Source organism: Oncorhynchus nerka, linkage group LG11 (assembly GCF_034236695.1).
Source record: "Oncorhynchus nerka isolate Pitt River linkage group LG11, Oner_Uvic_2.0, whole genome shotgun sequence".
NCBI classification, from domain to species: Eukaryota; Metazoa; Chordata; class Actinopteri; order Salmoniformes; family Salmonidae; genus Oncorhynchus; species Oncorhynchus nerka.
This window is the reverse complement of record NC_088406.1, coordinates 8,226,841-8,250,768: the sequence shown is the minus strand read 5'-3', so window position 1 is coordinate 8,250,768 and position 23,928 is coordinate 8,226,841. Positions and strand designations below refer to the sequence as shown.

At 49.1% G+C, this 23,928-nt stretch overlaps 1 protein-coding gene across 3 annotated transcripts in view; it reads left to right on the top strand.

Annotated features, from left to right (window-relative positions):
• The window catches only part of LOC115127065 (rho guanine nucleotide exchange factor TIAM1-like), a 254,164-nt gene that overhangs the window by 100,080 nt on the left and 130,156 nt on the right, over positions 1-23,928 (top strand). For all 3 annotated transcript variants that reach the window (XM_065024176.1, XM_065024177.1, XM_065024178.1), the window contains exons 2-4: positions 16,597-16,715; positions 16,922-17,613; positions 18,866-19,247. In XM_065024176.1, the coding sequence (XP_064880248.1) occupies positions 16,931-17,613; positions 18,866-19,247 (1,065 nt within the window). In that variant the 5' untranslated portion in view covers positions 16,597-16,715; positions 16,922-16,930. The remainder of the gene's footprint in view (positions 1-16,596; positions 16,716-16,921; positions 17,614-18,865; positions 19,248-23,928) is intronic.

Genomic DNA, 23,928 nt, shown 5'->3' with positions numbered 1-23,928 from the left:
GGGAGGGAGGGAGACTGACTGAGGGAGACTGACTGACGGGAGGGAGGGAGACTGACTGGCGGAGGGAGGGAGTCTGACTGGCGGAGGGAGACTGACTGACGGAGGGAGGGAGACTGACTGACGGAGGGAGGGTGACTGACGGGAGGGAGGGAGACTAACTGACGGAGGGAGGGAGACTGACTGACGGAGGGAGGGAGACTAACTGGCGGAGGGAGGGAGTCTGACTGACGGAGGGAGACTGACTGGGTAGAGAGGAACCAGGCTCTAAGGGGTGGCCAGTCCTCTACTGGCTGTGCCGGGTAGAGAGGAACCAGGCTCTGAGGGGTGGCCAGTCCTCTTCTGGCTGTGCCGGGTAGAGAGGAACCAGGCTCTGAGGGGTGGCCAGTCCTCTTCTGGCTGTGCTGGGTAGAGAGGAACCAGGCTCTGAGGGGTGGCCAGTCCTCTTCTGGCTGTGCCGGGTAGAGAGGAACCATGCTCTGAGGGGTGGCCAGTCCTCTTCTGGCTGTGCCGGGTAGAGAGGAACCAGGCTCTGAGGGGTGGCCAGTCCTCTTCTGGCTGTGCCGGGTAGAGAGGAACCAGGCTCTGAGGGGTGGCCAGTCCTCTTCTGGCTGTGCCGGGTAGAGAGGAACCAGGCTCTGAGGGGTGGCCAGTCCTCTTCTGGCTGTGCCGGGTAGAGAGGAACCAGGCTCTGAGGGGTGGGCCAGTCCTCTTCTGGCTGTGCCGGGTAGAGAGGAACCAGGCTCTGAGGGGTGGGCCAGTCCTCTTCTGGCTGTGCCGGGTAGAGAGGAACCAGGCTATGAGGGGTGGCCAGTCCTCTTCTGGCTGTGCCAGGTAGAGAGGAACCATGCTATGAGGGGTGGCCAGTCCTCTTCTGGCTGTGCCGGTGGAGATTATAACAGAACATGGCCAAGATGTTCAAATGTTCATAGATGACCAGCAGGGTCAAATAATAATCACAGTGGTTGTCGAGGGTGCAACAGGTCAGCACCTCAGGAGTAAATGTCAGGTGGCCTTTCATAGACAAGCGGTCGAGAGTGCAGGTGCGGTAGAGAGGATGGAATCCACAGGTCCAGGATAAGATAGCAGGTGCGGTAGAGAGGATGGAATCCACAGGTCCAGGATAAGATAGCAGGTGCGGTAGAGAGGATGGAATCCACAGGTCCAGGATAAGATAGCAGGTGCGGTAGAGAGGATGGAAACCACAGGTCCAGGATAAGATAGCAGGTGCGGTAGAGAGGATGGAAACCACAGGTCCAGGATAAGATAGCAGGTGCGGTAGAGAGGGTGGAATCCACAGGTCCAGGATAAGATAGCAGGTGCGGTAGAGAGGGTGGAATCCACAGGTCCAGGATAAGATAGCAGGTGCGGTGAACATGTCACGGTTCCATAACAGTAGGCAGAACAGCAGAAACTAGATCAGCCGCACGGCCAGGTGGGAAAGGGGGCGGGGACAGCCAGGAGTCATCAGGCCAAGTAGTCCTGAGGCATGGTCCCAGGGCTCAGGTTCTCAGGTCCAACGTTGTAGTTACTCCACAACGCTAACCTAAATGACAGAGTGAAAGAAGGAATCCTGTACAGAATAAAACATATCCTGTTTTAAACAAGGAAAATTATTATTTTATTATTATTTATTACTATTTATTATGTATCATTAAAGTAATACTGAAACAAAAATGTGTTAATGCAATTAACTTTTTGTCCTGAATACAATATGTTTGGGGCTAATCCAATACAACACATGATTGAGTACCAACTCTCTATATTTCCAAGCATATTGGTGGCTGCACAGTGGTGGAAAAAGGTTAGCTCAACCCAGGCAAAATCCTAGAGTAAACCCTGGTTCCCACCAGAGGGACATCAGAGACTGCAATGTTCTCTGCTTCACGGAAACATGGCTTACTGGGAAGACGCTATCCGGTGCGGTGCAGCCAACGGGTTTCTCCACGCATCGCGCCGACAGAAACAAACATCTTTCTGGTAAGAAGAGCGGCGGGGGCGTATGCCTAATGACTAACGAGACATGGTGTGATGAAGGAAACATACAGGAACTCAAATCCTTCTGTTCACCTGATTTAGAATTCCTCACAATCAAATGTAGACCGCATTATCTTCCAAGAGAATTCTCTTCGATTATAATCACAGCCGTATATATCCCCCCCCAAGCAGACACATCGGTGGCTCTGAACGAACTTTATTTAACTCTTTGCAAACTGGAAACCATTTATCCGGAGGCTGCATTCATTGTAGCTGGGGATTTTAACAAAGCTAATCTGAAAACAAGACTCCCTAAATTTTATCAGCATATCGATTGCGCAACCAGGGGTGGTAAAACCTTGGATCATTGTTACTCTAACTTCCGCGACGCATATAAGGCCCTGCCCCGCCCCCCTTTCGGAAAAGCTGACCACGACTCCATTTTGTTGATCCCTGCCTACAGGCAGAAACTTAAACAAGAGGCTCCCACGCTGAGGTCTGTCCAACGTTGGTCAGACCAAGCTGACTCCACACTCCAAGACTGCTTCCATCACGTGGACTGGGACATGTTTCGTATTGCGTCAGATGAAAATATTGACGAATACGCTGATTCGGTGTGCGAGTTCATTAGAACGTGCGTCGAAGATGTCGTTCCCATAGCAACGATAAAAACATTCCCAAACCAGAAACCGTGGATTGTGATGGCAGCATTCGCGTGAAACTGAAAGCGCGAACCACTGCTTTTAATCAGGGCAAGGTGTCTGGTAACATGTCCGAATATAAACAATGCAGCTATTCCCTACGCAAGGCTATTAAACAAGCTAAGCGTCAGTACAGAGACAAAGTGGAATCTCAATTCAATGGCTCAGACACAAGAGGCATGTGGCAGGGTCTACAGTCAATCACGGACTACAAGAAGAAACCCAGCCCAGTCACGGACCAGGATGTCTTGCTCCCAGGCAGACTAAATAACTTTTTTGCCCGCTTTGAGGACAATACAGTGCCACTGACACGGCCTGCAACGAAAACATGCGGTCTCTCCTTCACTGCAGCCGAGGTGAGTAAGACATTTAAACGTGTTAACCCTCGCAAGGCTGCAGGCCCAGACGGCATCCCCAGCCGCGCCCTCAGAGCATGCGCAGACCAGCTGGCCGGTGTGTTTACGGACATATTCAATCAATCCCTATACCAGTCTGCTGTTCCCACATGCTTCAAGAGGGCCACCATTGTTCCTGTTCCCAAGAAAGCTAAGGTAACTGAGCTAAACGACTACCGCCCGTAGCACTCACTTCCGTCATCATGAAGTGCTTTGAGAGACTAGTCAAGGACCATATCACCTCCACCCTACCTGACACCCTAGACCCACTCCAATTTGCTTACCGCCCAAATAGGTCCACAGACGATGCAATCTCAACCACACTGCACACTGCCCTAACCCACCTGGACAAGAGGAATACCTATGTGAGAATGCTGTTCATCGACTACAGCTCGGCATTCAACACCATAGTACCCTCCAAGCTCGTCATCAAGCTCGAGACCCTGGGTCTCGACCCCGCCCTGTGCAACTGGGTACTGGACTTCCTGACGGGCCGCCCCCAGGTGGTGAGGGTAGGCAACAACATCTCCTCCCCGCTGATCCTCAACACGGGGCCCCACAAGGGTGCGTTCTGAGCCCTCTCCTGTACTCCCTGTTCACCCACGACTGCGTGGCCACGCACGCCTCCAACTCAATCATCAAGTTTGCGGACGACACAACAGTGGTAGGCTTGATTACCAACAACGGCGAGACGGCCTACAGGGAGGAGGTGAGGGCCCTCGGAGTGTGGTGTCAGGAAAATAACCTCACACTCAACGTCAACAAAACTAAGGAGATGATTGTGGACTTCAGGAAACAGCAGAGGGAACACCCCCCTATCCACATCGATGGAACAGTAGTGGAGAGGGTAGCAAGTTTTAAGTTCCTCGGCATACACATCACAGACAAACTGAATTGGTCCACTCACACTGACAGCGTCGTGAAGAAGGCGCAGCAGCGCCTCTTCAACCTCAGGAGGCTGAAGAAATTCGGCTTGTCACCAAAAGCACTCACAAACTTCTACAGATGCACAATCGAGAACATCCTGGCGGGCTGTATCACCGCCTGGTACGGCAACTGCTCCGCCCTCAACCGTAAGGCTCTCCAGAGGGTAGTGAGGTCTGCACAACGCATCACCGGGGCAAACTACCTGCCCTCCAGGACACCTACACCACCCGATGTTACAGGAAGGCCATAAAGATCATCAAGGACATCAACCACCCGAACCACTGCCTGTTCACCCCGCTATCATCCAGAAGGCGAGGTCAGTACAGGTGCATCAAAGCTGGGACTGAGAGACTGAAAAACAGCTTCTATCTCAAGGCTATCAGACTGTTAAACAGCCACCATTGAGTGGCTGCTGCCAACACACTGTCATTGACACTGACCCAACTCAGCCACTTTAATAATGGGAATTGATGGGAAATGATGTAAATATATCACTAGCCACTTTAAACAATGCTACCTTATATAATGTTACTTACCCTACATTATTCATCTCATATGCATACGTATATACTGTACTCTACATCATCGACTGCATCCTTATGTAATACATGTATCACTAGCCACTTTAACTATGCCACTTTGTTTACTTTGTCTACATACTCATCTCATATGTATATACTGTACTCGATACCATCTACTGTATTCTGCTCTGTACCATCACTCACTCATATATCCTTATGTACATATTCTTTATCCCCTTACACTGTGTATAAGACAGTAGTTTTAGAATTGTTAGTTAGATTACTTGTTGGTTATCACTGCATTGTCGGAACTAGAAGCACAAGCATTTCGCTACACTCGCATTAACATCTGCTAACCATGTGTATGTGACAAATACAATTTGATTTGATTTGACACTTGGCAGACGAATTCACCTTTCAGCAGGACAATAACCTTACAAATCTACACTGGAATTGCTTACCGAGAAAATAGTGGCCGAGTTACAGTTTTGACTTAAATCTACTTGAAAATCTATGATAACACCTGAAAATGGTTGTCTAGCAATGATCAACAACCAATTTGACAGAGCTTGAAGAATGTTCTTTAAAGAATGATTGGCACATTCCAGGTGTGGAAAGCTCTTTGAGACTGTAATCTGACAGAGAGAGCTGAAACATGGTTCTCTACTCTACTGTCTCTCCTCCTTCATTTATTCATAGTGGGAGTATGCAGCTAACGCACTCTGCTACCCTGCAGCTTTTAACACACACACACACACACACACACACACACACAATCTAATCTAGCAGTCATTTAGAAGCTTTCTCTCCCCTTTTTCCTCCCTCCCCCTCTTACTTTCACACACACACACACACGTACACTTTTCAAGCACACGAAGGCTATGAGATTCGGCGCCGTCTTAGGTGTCTGTTAGTGGGGAGAGAGTACTCGTCTTTTCTAGGTGTTGTGAGTCTTGGGTCTTCTGCTTGTTAAAAACCCACTACTGTCTGCTCTGCTTGTGTAGCCAATGCTACACAACTGGCTAACCAGTTGAGCTTAAACCTCTGACCGTAGGCTAGTGGTGTTTCACAATAACAGTTCCAGATACTCACGACTTCTGTCCTGTCGCTTAAGGTGAAAACACGCTCAGGAGGCCTTGACTCCCCATAGTGTGTTCAGGTGAATATGATTGGTCGTTGACTCCCCATAGTGTGTTCAGGTGAATATGATTGGTCGTTGACTCCCCATAGTGTGTTCAGGTGAATATGATTGGTCAGTGACTCCCCATAGTGTGTTCAGGTGAATATGATTGGTCGTTGACTCCCCATAGTGTGTTCAGGTGAATATGATTGGTCGCTCTCCCCTCCCCATAGTGTGTTCAGGTGAATATGATTGGTCGTTGACTCCCCATAGTGTGTTCAGGTGAATATGATTGGTCGTTGACTCCCCATAGTGTGTTCAGGTGAATATGATTGGTCGTTGACTCCCCATAGTGTGTTCAGGTGAATATGATTGGTCGTTGACTCCCCATAGTGTGTTCAGGTGAATATGATTGGTCGTTGACTCCCCATAGTTCCCTCCTTCAGGTGAATATGATTGGTCGTTGACTCCCCATAGTGTGTTCAGGTGAATATGATTGGTCGTTGACTCCCCATAGTGTGTTCAGGTGAATATGATTGGTCGTTGACTCCCCATAGTGCGTTATACCTGGTTCCCTCCTTCAGGGAACAGTAGTTATATTCATAACTGTACGTTCTCACAAGGATCCATTTCAAAGGTTTTACTGTTGTCTAAAGCTATGGGACTTAATCTACACACACACACACACGATGACACACACTAAAACGATGAACTTGGAAATCTGTAGTGAGCTGAAATACAGAGTCTATTGTCCCAGTGGGGGGGGTGAGCAGAAGCCTGGAAACACCCTGGCTGTCTTACTGCTGGGTCTCTGTCTCTCTGCCAACATTGTGCCTGGCCGGGCTCCTCACTGAATCCAGAGTCTATTGTCCCAGTGGGGGGGGTGAGCAGAAGCCTGGAAACACCCTGTCTGTCTTACTGCTGGGTCTCTCTCTCTCTGCCAACATTGTGCCTGGCCGGGCTCCTCACTGAATCCAGAGGCTAGTGCAGGAGAGAGGGGTATGGGGGAAGGAGAGAGGGTGAGCGGTACGGGTCAAGGAGAGCGAGACAGGAAGGGAAGGAGAGGTGGGGGGAAGGAGAGAGGGGTATGGGGGAAGGAGAGAGGATGAGCGGTAGGGGTCAAGGAGAGAGAGACAGGAAGGGAAGGAGAGGTAGGGGAAGGAGAGAGGGGTATGTGGGAAGGAGAGAGGGTGAGAGGTAGGGGTCAAGGAGAGAGAGAGGTGGGGGAAGGAGAGAGGGTAAAAGGTAGGGGTCAAGGAGAGAGAGAGGTGGGGGGAAGGAGAGAGGGTGAGAGGTAGGGGTCAAGGAGAGAGAGGGTGGGGGGGGAAGGAGAGAGGGTGAGAGGTAGGGGTCAAGGAGAGAGAGACGGGAAGGGAAGGAGAGAGGGTGAGAGGTAGGGGACAAGGAGAGAGAGACAGGAAGGGAAGGAGAAAGGGTGAGAGGTAGGGGTCAAGGAGAGAGAGAGGTGGGGGGAGGAGAGAGGGTGAGAGGTAGGGGTCAAGGAGAGAGAGAGGTGGGGGAAGGAGAGAGGGTGAGAGGTAGGGGTCAAGGAGAGAGAGACAGGAAGGGAAGGAGAGAGGGTGAGAGGTAGGGGTCAAGGAGAGAGAGACAGGAAGGGAAGGAGAGAGGGTGAGAGGTAGGGGTAAAGGAGAGAGAGACAGGAAGGGAAGGAGAGAGGGTGAGAGGTAGGGGTCAAGGAGAGAGAGAGGTGGGGGGAGGAGAGAGGGTGAGCGGTAGGGGTAAAGGAGAGAGAGACAGGAAGGGAAGGAGAGAGGGTGAGAGGTAGGGGTCAAGGAGAGAGAGAGGTGGGGGGAAGGAGAGAGGGTGAGCGGTAGGGCTCAAGGAGAGAGACAGGAAGGGAAGGAGAGAGGGTGAGAGGTAGGGGTCAAGGAGAGAGAGACAGGAAGGGAAGGAGAGAGGGTGAGGTAGGGAGAGAGAGACAGGAAGGGAAGGAGAGAGGGTGAGAGGTAGGGGTCAAGGAGAGAGAGACAGGAAGGGAAGGAGAGAGGGTGAGGTCAAGGAGAGAGAGACAGGAAGGGAAGGAGAGAGGGTGAGAGGTAGGGGTCAAGGAGAGAGAGGTTGGGGGAAGGAGAGAGGGTGAGAGGTAGGGGTCAAGGAGAGAGAGAGGTGTGGGGGAAGGAGAGAGGGTGAGAGGTAGGGGTCAAGGAGAGAGAGAGGTGGGGGGGGAGAGAGGGTGAGAGGTAGGGGTCAAGGAGAGAGAGAGGTGGGGGGAGAGAGAGGATGAGCGGTTGGGGTCAAGGAGAGAGAGACAGGAAGGGAAGGAGAGCACAGAAAAACAGGGTCAGCTCCAACCTTTATGTAACCATCCCTCTTCACCGTCAGCTTGAGTGCAGCTGTGTGTGTGTGTGTGTGTGTGTGTGTGTGTGTGTGTGTGTGTGTGTGTGTGTGTGTGTGAGAGAGAGAGTACTACGGTACAGTAAAAGACAGGGATCACTCTCCTCTGTCCTGGCTACATAAAGACAATTCCTCCCTAAAGGGTCTGTCCTAAAAGAGGTGAATGAAGGAGTGAACATCAGCGGGAGGCATTTACATTACATTTGACATTTAAGTCATTTAGCAGACGCTCTTATCCAGAGCGACTTACAAATTGGTGCATTCACCTTATGACATCCAGTGGAGCAGCCACTTTACAATAGTGCATCTAAATCTTTTAAGGGGGTGAGAAGGATTACTTTATCCTATCCTAGGTATTCCTTAAAGAGGTGGGGTTTCAGGTGTCTCCGGAAGGTGGTGATTGACTCCGCTGTCCTGGCGTCGTGAGGGAGTTTGTTCCACCATTGGGGGGCCAGAGCAGCGAACAGTTTTGACTGGGCTGAGCGGGAACTGTACTTCCTCAGTGGTAGGGAGGCGAGCAGGCCAGAGGTGGATGAACGCAGTGCCCTTGTTTGGGTGTAGGGCCTGATCAGAGCCTGGAGGTACTGAGGTGCCGTTCCCCTCACAGCTCCGTAGGCAAGCACCATGGTCTTGTAGCAGATGCGAGCTAACTGGAAGCCAGTGGAGAGAGCGGAGGAGCGGGGTGACGTGAGAGAACTTGGGAAGGTTGAACACCAGACGGGCTGCGGCGTTCTGGATGAGTTGTAGGGGTTTAATGGCACAGGCAGGGAGCCCAGCCAACAGCGAGTTGCAGTAATCCAGACGGGAGATGACAAGTGCCTGGATTAGGACCTGCGCCGCTTCCTGTGTGAGGCAGGGTCGTACTCTGCGGATGTTGTAGAGCATGAACCTACAGGAACGGGCCACCGCCTTGATGTTAGTTGAGAACGACAGGGTGTTGTCCAGGATCACGCCAAGGTTCTTAGTGCTCTGGGAGGAGGACACAGTGGAGTTGTCAACCGTGATGGCGAGATCATGGAACGGGCAGTCCTTCCCGGGAGGAAGAGCAGCTCCGTCTTGCCGAGGTTCAGCTTGAGGTGGTGATCCGTCATCCACACTGATATGTCTGCCAGACATGCAGAGATGCGATTCACCACCTGGTCATCAGAAGGGGAAAGGAGAAGATTAATTGTGTGTCGTCTGCATAGCAATGATAGGAGAGACCATGTGAGGTTATGACAGAGCCAAGTGACTTGGTGTATAGCGAGAATAGGAGAGGGCCTAGAACAGAGCCCTGGGGGACACCAGTGGTGAGAGCACGTGGTGAGGAGACGGATTCTCGCCACGCCACCTGGTAGGAGCGACCTGTCAGGTAGGACGCAATCCAAGCGTGGGCCGCGCCGGAGATGCCCAACTCGGAGAGGGTGGAGAGGAGGATCTGATGGTTCACAGTATCGAAGGCAGCCGATAGGTCTAGAAGGATGAGAGCAGAGGAGAGAGAGTTAGCTTTAGCAGTGTGGAGCGCCTCCGTGATACAGAGAAGAGCAGTCTCAGTTGAATGACTAGTCTTGAAACCTGACTGATTTGGATCAAGAAGGTCATTCTGAGAGAGATAGCGGGAGAGCTGGCCAAGGACGGCACGTTCAAGGGTTTTGGAGAGAAAAGAAAGAAGGGATACTGGTCTGTAGTTGTTGACATTGGAGGGATCGAGTGTAGGTTTTTTCAGAAGGGTGCAACTCTCGCTCTCTTGAAGACGGAAGGGACGTAGCCAGCGGTCAGGGATGAGTTGATGAGCGAGGTGAGGTAAGGGAGAAGGTCTCCGGAAATGGTCTGGAGAAGAGAGGAGGGGATAGGGTCAAGCGGGCAGGTTGTTGGGCGGCCGGCCGTCACAAGACGCGAGATTTCATCTGGAGAGAGAGGGGAGAAAGAGGTCAGAGCACAGGGTAGGGCAGTGTGAGCAGAACCAGCGGTGTCGTTTGATTTAGCAAACGAGGATCGGATGTCGTCGACCTTCTTTTCAAAATGGTTGACGGTCATCTGCAGAGAGGGAGGAGGGGGAGGGGATTCAGGAGGGAGGAGAAGGTGGCAAAGAGCTTCCTAGGGTTAGAGGCAGATGCTTGGAATTTAGAGTGGTAGAAAGTGGCTTTAGCAGCAGCGACAGAAGAGGAAAATGTAGAGAGGAGGGAGTGAAAGGATGCCAGGTCCGCAGGGAGGCGAGTTTTCCTCCATTTCCGCTCGGCTGCCCGGAGCCCTGTTCTGTGAGCTCGCAATGAGTCGTCGAGCCACGGAGCGGGAGGGGAGGACCGAGCCGGCCTGGAGGATAGGGGACATAGAGAGTCAAAGGATGCAGAAAGGGAGGAGAGGAGGGTTGAGGAGGCAGAATCAGGAGATAGGTTGGAGAAGGTTTGAGCAGAGGGAAGAGATGATAGGATGGAAGAGGAGAGAGTAGCGGGGAGAGAGAGCGAAGGTTGGGACGGCGCGATACCATCCGAGTAGGGGCAGTGTGGGAAGTGTTGGATGAGAGCGAGAGGGAAAAGGATACAAGGTAGTGGTCGGAGACTTGGAGGGGAGTTGCAATGAGGTTAGTGGAAGAACAGCATCTAGTAAAGATGAGGTCGAGCGTATTGCCTGCCTTGTGAGTAGGGGGAAGGTGAGAGGGAGAGGTCAAAAGAGGAGAGGAGTGGAAAGAAGGAGGCAGAGAGGAATGAGTCAAAGGTAGACGTGGGGAGGTTAAAGTCGCCCAGAACTGTGAGAGGTGAGCCGTCCTCAGGAAAGGAGCTTATCAAGGCATCAAGCTCATTGATGAACTCTCCGAGGAACCTGGAGGGCGATAAATGATAAGGATGTTAAGCTTGAAAGGGCTGGTAACTGTGACAGCATGGAATTCAAAGGAGGCGATAGACAGATGGGTAAGGGAGAAAGAGAATGACCACTTGGGAGAGATGAGGATCCCGGTGCCACCACCCCGCTGACCAGAAGCTCTCGGGGTGTGCGAGAACACGTGGGCGGACGAAGAGAGAGCAGTAGGAGTAGCAGTGTTATCTGTGGTGATCCATGTTTCCGTCAGTGCCAAGAAGTCGAGGGACTGGAGGGAGGCATAGGCTGAGATGAACTCTGCCTTGTTGGCCGCAGATCGGCAGTTCCAGAGGCTACCGGAGACCTGGAACTCCACGTGGGTCGTGCGCTGGGACCACCAGATTAGGGTGGCCGCGGCCACGCGGTGTGGAGCGTTTGTATGGTCTGTGCAGAGAGGAGAGAACAGGGATAGACAGACACATAGTTGACAGGCTACAGAAGAGGCTACGCTAATGCAAAGGAGATTGGAATGACAAGTGGACTACACGTCTCGAATGTTCAGAAAGTTGAGCTTACGTAGCAAGAATCTTATTGACTAAAATGATTAAAAATGATACAGTACTGCTGAAGTAGGCTAGCTGGCAGTGGCTGCGTTGTTGACTTTGTAGGCTAGCTGGCAGTGGCTGCGTTGTTGATTCGGGGCTAGCTGGCTAGCTAGCAGTGTTGATTACGTTACGTTGCGTTAAAAAGAACGACAATAGCTGGCTAGGTAACCTAGAAAATCGCTCTAGACTACACAATTATCTTTGATACAGAGACGGCTATGTAGCTAGCTATGTAGCTAGCTACGATCAAACAAATCAAACCGTTGTACTGTAATGAAATGAAATGAAAATGTGATACTACCTGTGGAGCGAGGCGGAATGCGACCGGGTTGTTGAGTTCTAATCGGTAGACGTTGGCTGGCTGTTGGCTAGCTAGCAGTGTCTCCTACGTTAAGGACGACAAATAGCTGGCTGCGTTGTTGATTCAGGGGCTAGCTGGCTAGCTAGCTAGCAGTGTTGATTACGTTACGTTGCGTTAAAAGAACGACAATAGCTGGCTAGGTAACCTAGAAAATCGCTCTAGACTACACAATTATCTACACAATTATCTTTGATACAGAGACGGCTATGTAGCTAGCTATGTAGACGGTGGGCGTTAGCTAGCTGGCTAGCTGCTGGGCAGATACGTTAGGACGACGAAATACGATAATTAAGCAATTATCTTTGATACAAAGACGGCTATGTAGCTAGCTAAGAAGAAATTGCTAAGATTAGACAAATCAAACCGTTGTACTATAATGAAATGTAATGAAAAGTTATACTACCTGCAGACCGAAGTGCGGAAGAGCTGTTCCATCAGGCTAATGGACTAGTATCTTTATGACTGACTGGCAACTTCTCTCCTTTCTCCATGTACCCCCTCCCTCCCTCCTTCCCTCCCTCCTCCCTCCCTCCCTCCCTCCCTCCCTCCCTCCCTCCCTCCCTCCCTCCCTTCCCTCCCCTCCCTCCCTCCCTCCCTCCCTCCCTCCTCCCTCCCTCCCTCCCTCCTTCCCTCCCTCCCTCCCTCCTCCCCTCCCTCCTTCCCTCCTCCCTCCTCCCTCCTTCCCTCCTCCCCTCCTCCTCCCTCCTCCCTCCTTCCCTCCTCCCTCCTCCACTCCTTCCCTCCCTCCTTCCCTCCTCCCCTCCTCCACTCCTTCCCTCCCTCCTTCCCTCCTTCCCTCCTCCACTCCCTCCTTCCCTCCCTCCTTCCCTCCTTCCCTCCTCCACTCCCTCCTTCCCTCCTCCACTCCCTCCTTCCCTCCTCCTAGCTTCATGCCATAGAAACTACAACCAACACAGAGGAGCTGGTGCTGCTCAGCTTGCTCCATCTCTAACTAACCCAGGCATGCTCAGGATGTATGTGCTCTGTCCTCCTTCTCTAACTAACCCAGGCATGCTCAGGATGTATGTGCTCTGTCCTCCATCTCTAACTAACCCAGGCATGCTCAGGTTGTATGTACTCTGTCCTCCATCTCTAACTAACCCAAGCATGCTCAGGATGTGTGTGCTCTGTCCTCCATCTCTAACTAACCCAGGCATGCTCAGGATGTATGTGCTCTGTCCTCCTTCTCTAACTAACCCAGGCATGCTCAGGATGTATGTGCTCTGTCCTCCATCTCTAACTAACCCAGGCATGCTCAGGATGTATGTGCTCTGTCCTCCATCTAACTAACCCAGGCATGCTCAGGATGTATGTGCTCTGTCCTCCATCTCTAACTAACCCAGGCATGCTCAGGTTGTATGTACTCTGTCCTCCATCTCTAACTAACCCAGGCATGCTCAGGATGTGTGTGCTCTGTCCTCCATCTCTAACAAACCCAGGCATGCTCAGGATGTATGTGCTCTGTCCTCCTTCTCTAACTAACCCAGGCATGCTCAGGATGTATGTGCTCTGTCCTCCATCTCTAACTAACCCAGGCATGCTCAGGTTGTATGTACTCTGTCCTCCATCTCTAACTAACCCAGGCATGCTCAGGATGTATGTGCTCTGTCCTCCATCTAACTAACCCAGGCATGCTCAGGATGTATGTGCTCTGTCCTCCATCTCTAACTAACCCAGGCATGCTCAGGATGTATGTGTTCTGTGCTCCATCTCTAACTAACCCAGGCATGCTCAGGTTGTATGTGCTCTGTCCCCCATCTCTAACTAACCCAGGCATGCTCAGGATGTATGTGCTCTGTCCTCCATCTCTAACTAACCCAGGCATGCTCAGGATGTATGTGCTCTGTCCTCCATCTAACTAACCCAGGCATGCTCAGGATGTATGTGCTCTGTCCTCCATCTCTAACTAACCCAGGCATGCTCAGGATGTATGTGTTCTGTGCTCCATCTCTAACTAACCCAGGCATGCTCAGGATGTATGTGCTCTGTCCCCCATCTCTAACTAACCCAGGCATGCTCAGGATGTATGTGCTCTGTCCTCCATCTCTAACTAACCCAGGCATGCTCAGGATGTATGTGCTCTGTCCTCCATCTAACTAACCCAGGCATGCTCAGGATGTATGTGCTCTGTCCTCCATCTCTAACTAACCCAGGCATGCTCAGGATGTATGTGCTCTGTCCTCCTTCTCTAACTAACCCAGGCATGCTCAGGATGTATGTGCTCTGTCCTCCATCTCTAACTAACCCAGGCATGCTCAGGATGTATGTACTCTGTCCTCCATCTCTAACTAACCCAGGCATGCTCAGGATGTATGTGCTCTGTCCTCCATCTAACTAACCCAGGCATGCTCAGGATGTATGTGCTCTGTCCTCCATCTCTAACTAACCCAGGCATGCTCAGGATGTATGTGCTTTGTCCTCCTTCTCTAACTAACCCAGGCATGCTCAGGATGTATGTGCTCTGTCCTCCATCTCTAACTAACCCAGGCATGCTCAGGATGTATGTGTTCTGTGCTCCATCTCTAACTAACCCAGGCATGCTCAGGTTGTATGTGCTCTGTCCCCCATCTCTAACTAACCCAGGCATGCTCAGGATGTATGTGCTCTGTCCTCCATCTCTAACTAACCCAGGCATGCTCAGGATGTATGTGCTCTGTCCTCCATCTAACTAACCCAGGCATGCTCAGGATGTATGTGCTCTGTCCTCCATCTCTAACTAACCCAGGCATGCTCAGGATGTATGTGTTCTGTCCTCCTTCTCTAACTAACCCAGGCATGCTCAGGATGTATGTGCTCTGTCCCCCATCTCTAACTAACCCAGGCATGCTCAGGATGTATGTGCTCTGTCCTCCATCTCTAACTAACCCAGGCATGCTCAGGATGTATGTGCTCTGTCCTCCATCTAACTAACCCAGGCATGCTCAGGATGTATGTGCTCTGTCCTCCATCTCTAACTAACCCAGGCATGCTCAGGATGTATGTGCTCTGTCCTCCTTCTCTAACTAACCCAGGCATGCTCAGGATGTATGTGCTCTGTCCTCCATCTCTAACTAACCCAGGCATGCTCAGGATGTATGTGCTCTGTCCTCCATCTTTTCCCTCCTCTGCCTTTCCTCTCTTCCATTTAATCATCTCCCCCTCTTTCTTGTCCTCCACTTTACACGCTGACTGAATGCCTGTTGCTCATTGAGAGACGAGCTGAGTGGATGACTTCCTCTCCCCTGTCAGTGCCAGAGATCTGTTGTGAAGTGGTGTGATGGGAGGAGTCAGAGGAGACACGGCAGCATTGGAAACCACTTCTGTGTTATGCTAGTTTTTCTCCAACTAGCTCTCTCCCTGTACGATTCTACCTCTCTCACTTTCTCTGTCTCTCTCGGTCTGTCTCTCACTCTCTCGGTCTGTCTCTCACTCTCTCGGTCTGTCTCTCTCGGTCTGTCTCTCTCGGTCTGTCTCTCACTCTCTCTGTCTCTCTCGGTCTGTCTCTCTCGGTCTGTCTCTCACTCTCTGTCTCTCTCGGTCCGTCTCTCTCAGGTCACTGTCTCTCGGTCTCTCTCCCTCTCTCTTGGGTCTCTCTCTCTCGCTCTCTCTCTCTCCCTCTCTGTCTCTCTCGGGTCACTGTCTCTCGGTCTCGCTCTCTCCGTCTCTCACTCTGTCTCTCTCGGGTCTCTTTCTCTCGGTCTCTCTCCCTCTCTGCTGCATGTTAGCTTTGGTCCTACCTTCCTACCTCTCCCTGTAAACTGTTCTCTGGTCAGTCCGTGATTGGGACACCAGTTTGGATGAATCCTTGCATCCATAGCTCTGTTTATGAACTAGACAGTGGTTACATTTGTCTAGCTTCATCCTTCATCTATTTACCAAAACAAGTGGCGGCGGTGATCGCTTGGTAGTTTTTAGAATCCCAGGTTTTCTCCGTTAACCCTCAGGCTTGACCAGGCTGTTAAAACAGGATCTGTTGTGACCAATCTCTCTCTCTCTCTGTCTCTCTGCTGGTCACAGAGAGTGACCCTGAACAGAGCTATTGAACCCTGGTCTAATAGAGGACAGATCGATACCGTCAACTTAATCTGTTTCTAGTCAATAAGGGTAATCTTACCCACAGAGCATCCCTGTGTAAAGAACTAATGTTGTAGATTATTATATATATATATTTTTTTTTCTCTGTCTCTGTGTGTGTGTGTGTGTGTGTGTGTGTGTGTGTGTGTGTGGTACAATGTTTCAGATTTGTTTGTGACAGTCCTACAGTACCTACAGTTTTATTAGGTGTTGTAGCCCAGTAAAACCAGTACAAGTAGTAACAGTATAATGTGGTCGCAGTGAAACTCTATCAGGTCGTAGTCAAACTCTATCAGGTCGTAGTGAAACTCTAATCAGGTCGTAGTCAAACTCTATCAGGTCGTAGTATAACTCTATCAGGTCGTAGTGAAACTCTAATCAGGTCGCAGTGAAACTCTATGAGGTCGCAGTGAAACTCTATCAGGTCGCAGTGAAACTATCAGGTCGCAGTGAAACTCTATCAGGTCGCAGTGAAACTCTATCAGGTCGCAGTGAAACTCTATCAGGTCGCAGTGAAACTCTATCAGGTCGCAGTGAAACTCTATCAGGTCGCAGTGAAACTCTAATCAGGTCGCAGTGAAACTCTATCAGGTCGTAGTATAACTCTATCAGGTCGCAGTGAAACTCTATCAGGTCGTAGTATAACTCTATCAGGTCGCAGTGAAACTCTATCAGGTCGTAGTATAACTCTATCAGGTCGCAGTGAAACTCTTATCAGGTTGTAGTGAAACTCTAGCGTTGTAAAACCTCGGCATTATTTAGTTCTACTGTGATGACTGACCAGGGTTTCTGTTTCCTCTCTCCTCCAGATCTCTGGTATACAACGCCATCTACCATTTTCTCTCTCTCTCTCTCTCTCTCTCTGTGATTGGATAGACAGCCTGATGGTGAAACTCAACATGCCAGTGATGTCAACGACAGACTGCAGGTTGGTTAATTAATACATGATCCAATTTGTTAGTGAGTAAAAACATTTTTATAATTGTCAGTTATGTTATTTTATCCAGGGCAATAGTGTGTTACTTTTGTGGATTCTCTGATTTTAAAATGGTGTGGTTTTAATACACTTTGTTCTATCTCTGCATTACATCATTAGTTGTTTATCTGTGATGTTACCTGCGTTTCCTGTTTCAGACTGTAACCATGGGCAACGTGGAGAGCCAGAACGGCGACCATGCCTTCTACGGCACCCAACATGGCTACCTGTCCCGCAAACACATGTCTCGTTCCCTCCGCATCTCCAAGCACCAGTCCAGCTCCGGTTCCACCCGCTGCACCCACGACCGTCACGCCACTCAGGGCAAAGTAGAACACCGTAACTCTGAGACCTCCACGCGTTCCAGCAGCACCCCTAGTATCCCACAGTCCTTAGCGGATCACGCACTGGAGCCCTTCAACCAGACCAATGTCCTGTCAGACTTCTCCCCTATTTGGGTGGACCGTATGGCCATGAACCTCCGGCCCGTCTCCTTCCATACCCACCTAGACAACCCGTCTGTAGGGCCCCACCTAGACAACCCGTCTGTAGGGCCCCACCTAGACAACCCGTCTGTAGGGCCCCACCTAGACAACCCGTCTGTAGGGCCCCAGTTAGACCCAGCAACACCAGGGACTAGACCCCAGTGCCCCCAGGACAGAGGTCTAGGCCTGTACAATAACACTGGGGAGGGGACCTACCTCCAGAAGACCAGAGACGGACCCCGGGAACCCCGGGAACCCCGGGAGGGAGTCAGCTTTAAGAAGAAGAGGTCCAAATCAGCCGACATGTGGAGAGAACACAGTCTGGAGTTCAGTCTGTCAGACCTCAGCCAGGAACACCTCACCAGGTTAGAGAAGTCAGACCCCAGCCAGGAACACCTCACCAGGTTAGAGAAGTCAGACCTCAGCCAGGAACATCTCACCAGGTTAGAGAAGTCAGACCTCAGCCAGGAACACCTCACCAGGTTAGAGAAGTCAGTCCTCAGCCAGGAACACCTCACCAGGTTAGAGAAGTCAGACCCTCAGCCAGGAACACCGCACCAGGTTAGAGAAGTCAGACCTCAGCCAGGAACACCTCACCAGGTTAGAGAAGTCAGACCTCAGCCAGGAACACCTCACCAGGTTAGAGAAGTCAGACCTCAGCCGGGAACACCTCAACAGGTTAGAGAAGTCAGACCTCAGCCGGGAACATCTCACCAGGTTAGAGAAGTCAGACCTCAGCCAGGAACACCTCACCAGGTTAGAGAAGTCAGACCTCAGCCAGGAACATCTCACCAGGTTAGAGAAGTCAGACCTCCGCAAGAAACACCTCACCAGGTTAGAGAAGTCAGACCTCAGCCAGGAACACCTCACCAGGTTAGAGAAGTCAGACTTCAGCCAGAAACACCTCACCAGGTTAGAGAAGTCAGACCTCAGCCAGGAACACCTCACCAGGTTAGAGAAGTCAGTCCTCAGCCAGGAACACCTCACCAGGTTAGAGAAGTCAGACCCTCAGCCAGGAACACCGCACCAGGTTAGAGAAGTCAGACCTCAGCCAGGAACACCTCACCAGGTTAGAGAAGTCAGACCTCAGCCGGGAACACCTCAACAGGTTAGAGAAGTCAGACCTCAGCCGGGAACATCTCACCAGGTTAGAGAAGTCAGACCTCAGCCGGGAACATCTCACCAGGTTAGAGAAGTCAGACCTCAGCCAGGAACACCTCACCAGGTTAGAGAAGTCAGACCTCAGCCAGGAACATCTCACCAGGTTAGACTGTGATATGTGGTTGTCTCACCCAGCTACCTTAAGATGAATGTACTAACTGCAAGTCTCTCTGGATGTGCTAAATGACTAACATGTAAATGAAAAGAAACAGGCAACTGAAGGTTTGTCAGTTCAAATCAAATGTTTCCATCTGTGTGGATTAATCAACCATCTGTGTGGATTAATCAACCATCTGTGTGGATTAATCAACCATCTGTGTGGATTAATCAACCATCTGTGTGGATTAATCAACCATCTGTGTGGATTAATCAACCATCTGTGTGGATTAATCAACCATCTGTGTGGATTAATCAACCATCTGTGTGGATTAATCAAGTATTCTCTCTCTTTTTCAGCACAGAGGAGATCATCGACACCGAGGAGGCAGACGACAGGGACTTCCCTGATTGTGAAGGCCTGCTGGGGCTCGTGTCCCCAGAGGGTCTGGAGGGTGTGGACGCTGCTGGCAGGGCCAACTCCCTGGATCAGCTGTATGGCGGTCAGAAGACCCCAACTCGCCGGCCCGTGGCACGCTATGCTAAGTGGCACCATGATGCTAACCGCGAAGCCCGGGAGGGAGAGGACGATAAGATGCTGTCTCCGTCGGAGGAGGATGGGAACTCGTACGGAGCGTACACTCTGCCCTGTCGACGCTCACACTGCCTGTCTGAGGGCCTGACCAATCACCAGGCTGCTTCCTGTAACACCATGCAGGGCCGCAGAGCACAGACCATACAGGTACTGTAGGATTACAGTCGCTCGTGAAAGACTACGCACCTCTTGCACAGTCTTCACATTTTTGCTGCCTTAAAATGTCATCTGAAAAAGAGATTACATTAAAACATTCCCCGACTGATCTACACAACCTGCTCTACATTTTAAAAGTTAAAGAACATTTTCTAAATGACTAAGAAATACAAAATGAGGATCCATTGATTGTCTATGTCTTCACCCCCCCAGAGTTTATACTGGGAGGAAGCACCCTTTGGCAGACATTATAGCTGTGAATCATTTTGAAGATTCTACCAACTTTACACAACTCTTAGGGTAACATATATCCATTGTTTTTGTCAAAATTGCTCAAGCTCAGAAATTCTGTTTGGAAACAATGGATATATGTTACCCTAAGAGTTGTGTAAAGTTGGTAGAATCTTCAAAATGATTCACAGCTATAATGTCTGCCAAAGGGTGCTTCCTCCCAGTATAAACTCTGGGGGGGGGGGGGGGGTGAAGACATAGACAATTGTATTTTTAATTAATTTGAAGTTCTAACTTTCTTTTACTTTGTAGATCTGTAAAATATTTTTTTTATAATAATTAGAAATAATAAAATATTTCATTTTAAGGCAGCGAAATGTGAAGGCTGTGCAATGTTTTTGTGGACTTTCACTAGTCACTGTATATACTGTCTATAATACACACGGACCACATCCTATAGCACAGAGCATACAGGTAGGATTGTACACTATCAGGGTTGGGGTTCAGTCGATTCAGAACGTAAACCAAATTCCAACTCCAGTTTTCAAATTTTCCTAATTGAAAAGCATTTGGAGTTAGAATTTCACTGTAGCTTTTAAAAAAACATTTTTTAAATCGATAATTTGGTTTTCTTACATCTGTTGTTCTGTGTCTCATATGTATCTGTGTGTTTGTGTTTGAGAATGTTTGTTTGTGAGTGAATCGATGCATGTGCGTGTCTTTATATGAGTGTGTGTTTGTGAGAGAATCGACGTTTCTGTGTGTGTATCTGTGTGTTTGTCTGACAGACGGTGTTAGCACTAGCAGCACTAGCAGCACTAGCAGCACTAGCAAGAGGTCAGCAACTCAGACCTATGTCGCTCCCTCCCAGGTCAGGTCTCTGTTTCTCTCTCTCTCTCTGTCTCTCTCTCTCTCTCTCTCTCTCTCGCTCTCTCTCGCTCTCTCTTGCGCTCTCTCTCGCTGTCTCTTGCGCTCTCTCACTCTCTCGCTTTATTGGCATGGGAAACATTTGTTAACATTGCCAAAGCAAGGGAGGTAGATAATGTACAAAAGTGAAATAAACAATACAAATTAACAGTAAACATTACACTCACAGAAGTTTCAATAGAGTGTTGCAACGATGTACAAATGGTGAAGGGTACACAAGGGAAAATAAGCATAAATATGGGTTGTATTTACAATGGTGTTTGTTCTTCACTGGTTGCCCTTTTCTTGTGGCAACAGGTCACAAATCTTGCTGCTGTGATGTCACACTGTGGTATTTCACCCAGTAGATATGGGAGTTTATCAAAATTTGATTTGTTTTCGAATTCTTTGTGGATCTCTAATATGGGCATACATTGGGCAGGAGGTTAGGAAGTGCAGCTCAGTTTCCACCTCATGTGGGCAGTGAGCACATAGCCTGTCTTCTCTTGAGTGCCATGCCTGCCTACGGCGGCCTTTCTCAATGGCAAGGCAATGCTCACTGAGTCTGTACATAGTCAAAGCTTTCCTTAATTTTGGGTCAGTCACAGGGGTCAGTTATTCTGCCACTGTGAACTCTCTGTTTAGGGCCAAATAGCATTCTAGTTTGCGCTGTTTTTTGTTAATTCTTTCCAATGTGTCAAGTAATTATCTTTTTGTTTTCTCATGATTTGGTTGGGTCTAATTGTGCTGCTGTCCTGGGGCTCTGTGGGGTTTGTTTGTGTTTGTGAACAGAGTCCCAGGACCAGCTTGCTTAGGGGACACTTCCCCAGGTTCATCTCTCTGTATAGTGATGGCTTTGTTATGGAAGGTTTGGGAATCACTTTTAGGTGGTTGTAGAATTTAACGTCTCTTTTCTGGATTTTGATAATTAGTGGGTATCGGCCTAATTCTGCTCTGCATGCATTATTTGGTGTTCTACGTTGTACACAGAGGATATTTTTGCAGAATCCTGCATGCAGTCTCTCAATTTGGTGTTTGTCCCATTTTGTGAAGTCTTGGTTGGTGAGCGGACCCCAGACCTCACAACCATAAAGGGCAATGGGCTCTATGACTGATTCAAGTATTTTTAGCCAGATCCTAATTGGTATGTTGAATTTTATGTTCCTTTTGATGGCATAGAATGCCCTTCTGGCCTTGTCTCTCAGATCGTTCACAGCTTTGTGGAAGTTACCTGTGGCGCTGATGTTTAGGCCAAGGTATGTATAGTGTTTTGCGTGCTCTAGGGCAATGGTGTCTAGATGGAATTTGTATTTGTGGTCCTGACGACTGGACCTTTTTTTATAATGGAACACCATTATTTTGGTCTTACTAAGATTTACTGTCAGGGCCCAGGTCTGGCAGAATCTATGCAGAAGATCTAGGTGCTGCTGTTGGCCCTCCTTGGTTGGTGACAGAAGCACCAGATCATCAGCAAACAGTAGACATTTGACTTCAGATTCTAGTAGGGTGAGGCCTTGTGCTGCAGACTTTTCTAGTGCCCGCGTCAATTCGTTGATATATATGTTGAAGAGGGTGGGGCTTAAGCTGCATTCCTGTCTCACCCCACGGCCCTGTCTGAAGAAATGTGTGTGTTTTTTGCCAATTTTAACCGTACACTTGTTGTTTGTGTACATGGATTTTATAATGTTGTATGTTTTACCCCCAACACCACTTTCCATCAATTTGTATAGCAGACCCTCATGCCAAATTGAGTCGAAGGCTTTTTTGAAATCAACAAAGCATGAGAAGACTTTGCCTTTGTTTTGGTTTGTTTGGTTGTCAATTAGGGTGTGCAGGGTGAATACATGGTCTGTTGTACGGTAATTTGGTAAAAAGCCAATTTGACATTTGCTCAGTACATTGTTTTCATTGAGGAAATGTACAAGTCTGCTGTTAATGATAATGCAGAGGATTTTTCCCAAGGTTGTTGTTGACACATATCCCACGGTAGTTATTGGGGTCAAATTTGTCTCCACTTTTGTGGATTGGGGTGATCAGTCCTTGGTTCCAAATATTGGGGAAGATGCCAGAGCTAAGGATGATGTTAGAGTTTTAGTATTGCCAATTGGAATTTGTTGTCTGTATATTTGATCATTTCATTGAGGATACCATCAACACCACAGGCCTTTTAGAGTTGGGTTTTTATTTTGTCCTGTAACGCGTTCAAGGTAATTGGAGAATCCAGTGGGTTCTGGTAGTCTTTAATAGTTGATTCTAAGATTTGTATTTGATCATGTACAGTGCCTTGCGAAAGTATTCGGCCCCCTTGAACTTTGCGAACTTTTGCCACATTTCAGGCTTCAAACATAAAGATATAAAACTGTATTTATTTGTGAAGAATCAACAACAAGTGGGACACAATCATGAAGTGGAACGACATTTATTGGATATTTCAAACTTTTTTAACAAATCAAAAACTGAAAAATTGGGCGTGCAAAATTATTCAGCCCCCTTAAGTTAATACTTTGTAGCGCCACCTTTTGCTGCGATTACAGCTGTAAGTCGCTTGGGGTATGTCTCTATCAGTTTTGCACATCGAGAGACTGACATTTTTTCCCATTCCTCCTTGCAAAACAGCTTGAGCTCAGTGAGGTTGGATGGAGAGCATTTGTGAACAGCAGTTTTCAGTTCTTTCCACAGATTCTCGATTGGATTCAGGTCTGGACTTTGATTCTAACCTGGATATGTTTATTTTTGAACCATTCCATTGTAGATTTTGCTTTATGTTTTGGATCATTGTCTTGTTGGAAGACAAATCTCTGTCCCAGTCTCAGGTCTTTTGCAGACTCCAACAGGTTTTCTTCCAGAATGGTCCTGTATTTGGCTCCATCCATCTTCCCATCAATTTTAACCATTTCCCTGTCCCTGCTGAAGAAAAGCAGGCCCAAACCATGATGCTGCCACCACCATGTTTGACAGTGGGGATGGTGTGTTCAGGGTGATGAGCTGTGTTGCTTTTACGCCAAACATAACGTTTTGCATTGTTGCCAAAAAGTTCAATTTTGGTTTCATCTGACCAGAGCACCTTCTTCCACATGTTTGGTGTGTCTCCCAGGTGGCTTGTGGCAAACTTTAAACAACACTTTTTATGGATATCTTTAAGAAATGGCTTTCTTCTTGCCACTCTTCCATAAAGGCCAGATTTGTGCAATATACGACTGATTGTTGTCCTATGGACAGAGTGTCCCACCTCAGCTGTAGATCTCTGCAGTTCATCCAGAGTGATCATGGGCCTCTTGGCTGCATCTCTGATCAGTCTTCTCCTTGTATGAGCTGAAAGTTTAGAGGGACGGCCAGGTCTTGGTAGATTTGCAGTGGTCTGATACTCCTTCCATTTCAATATTATCGCTTGCACAGTGCTCCTTGGGATGTTTAAAGCTTGGGAAATCTTTTTGTATCCAAATCCGGCTTTAAACTTCTTCACAACAGTATCTCGGACCTGCCTGGTGTGTTCCTTGTTCTTCATGATGCTCTCTGCGCTTTTAACGGACCTCTG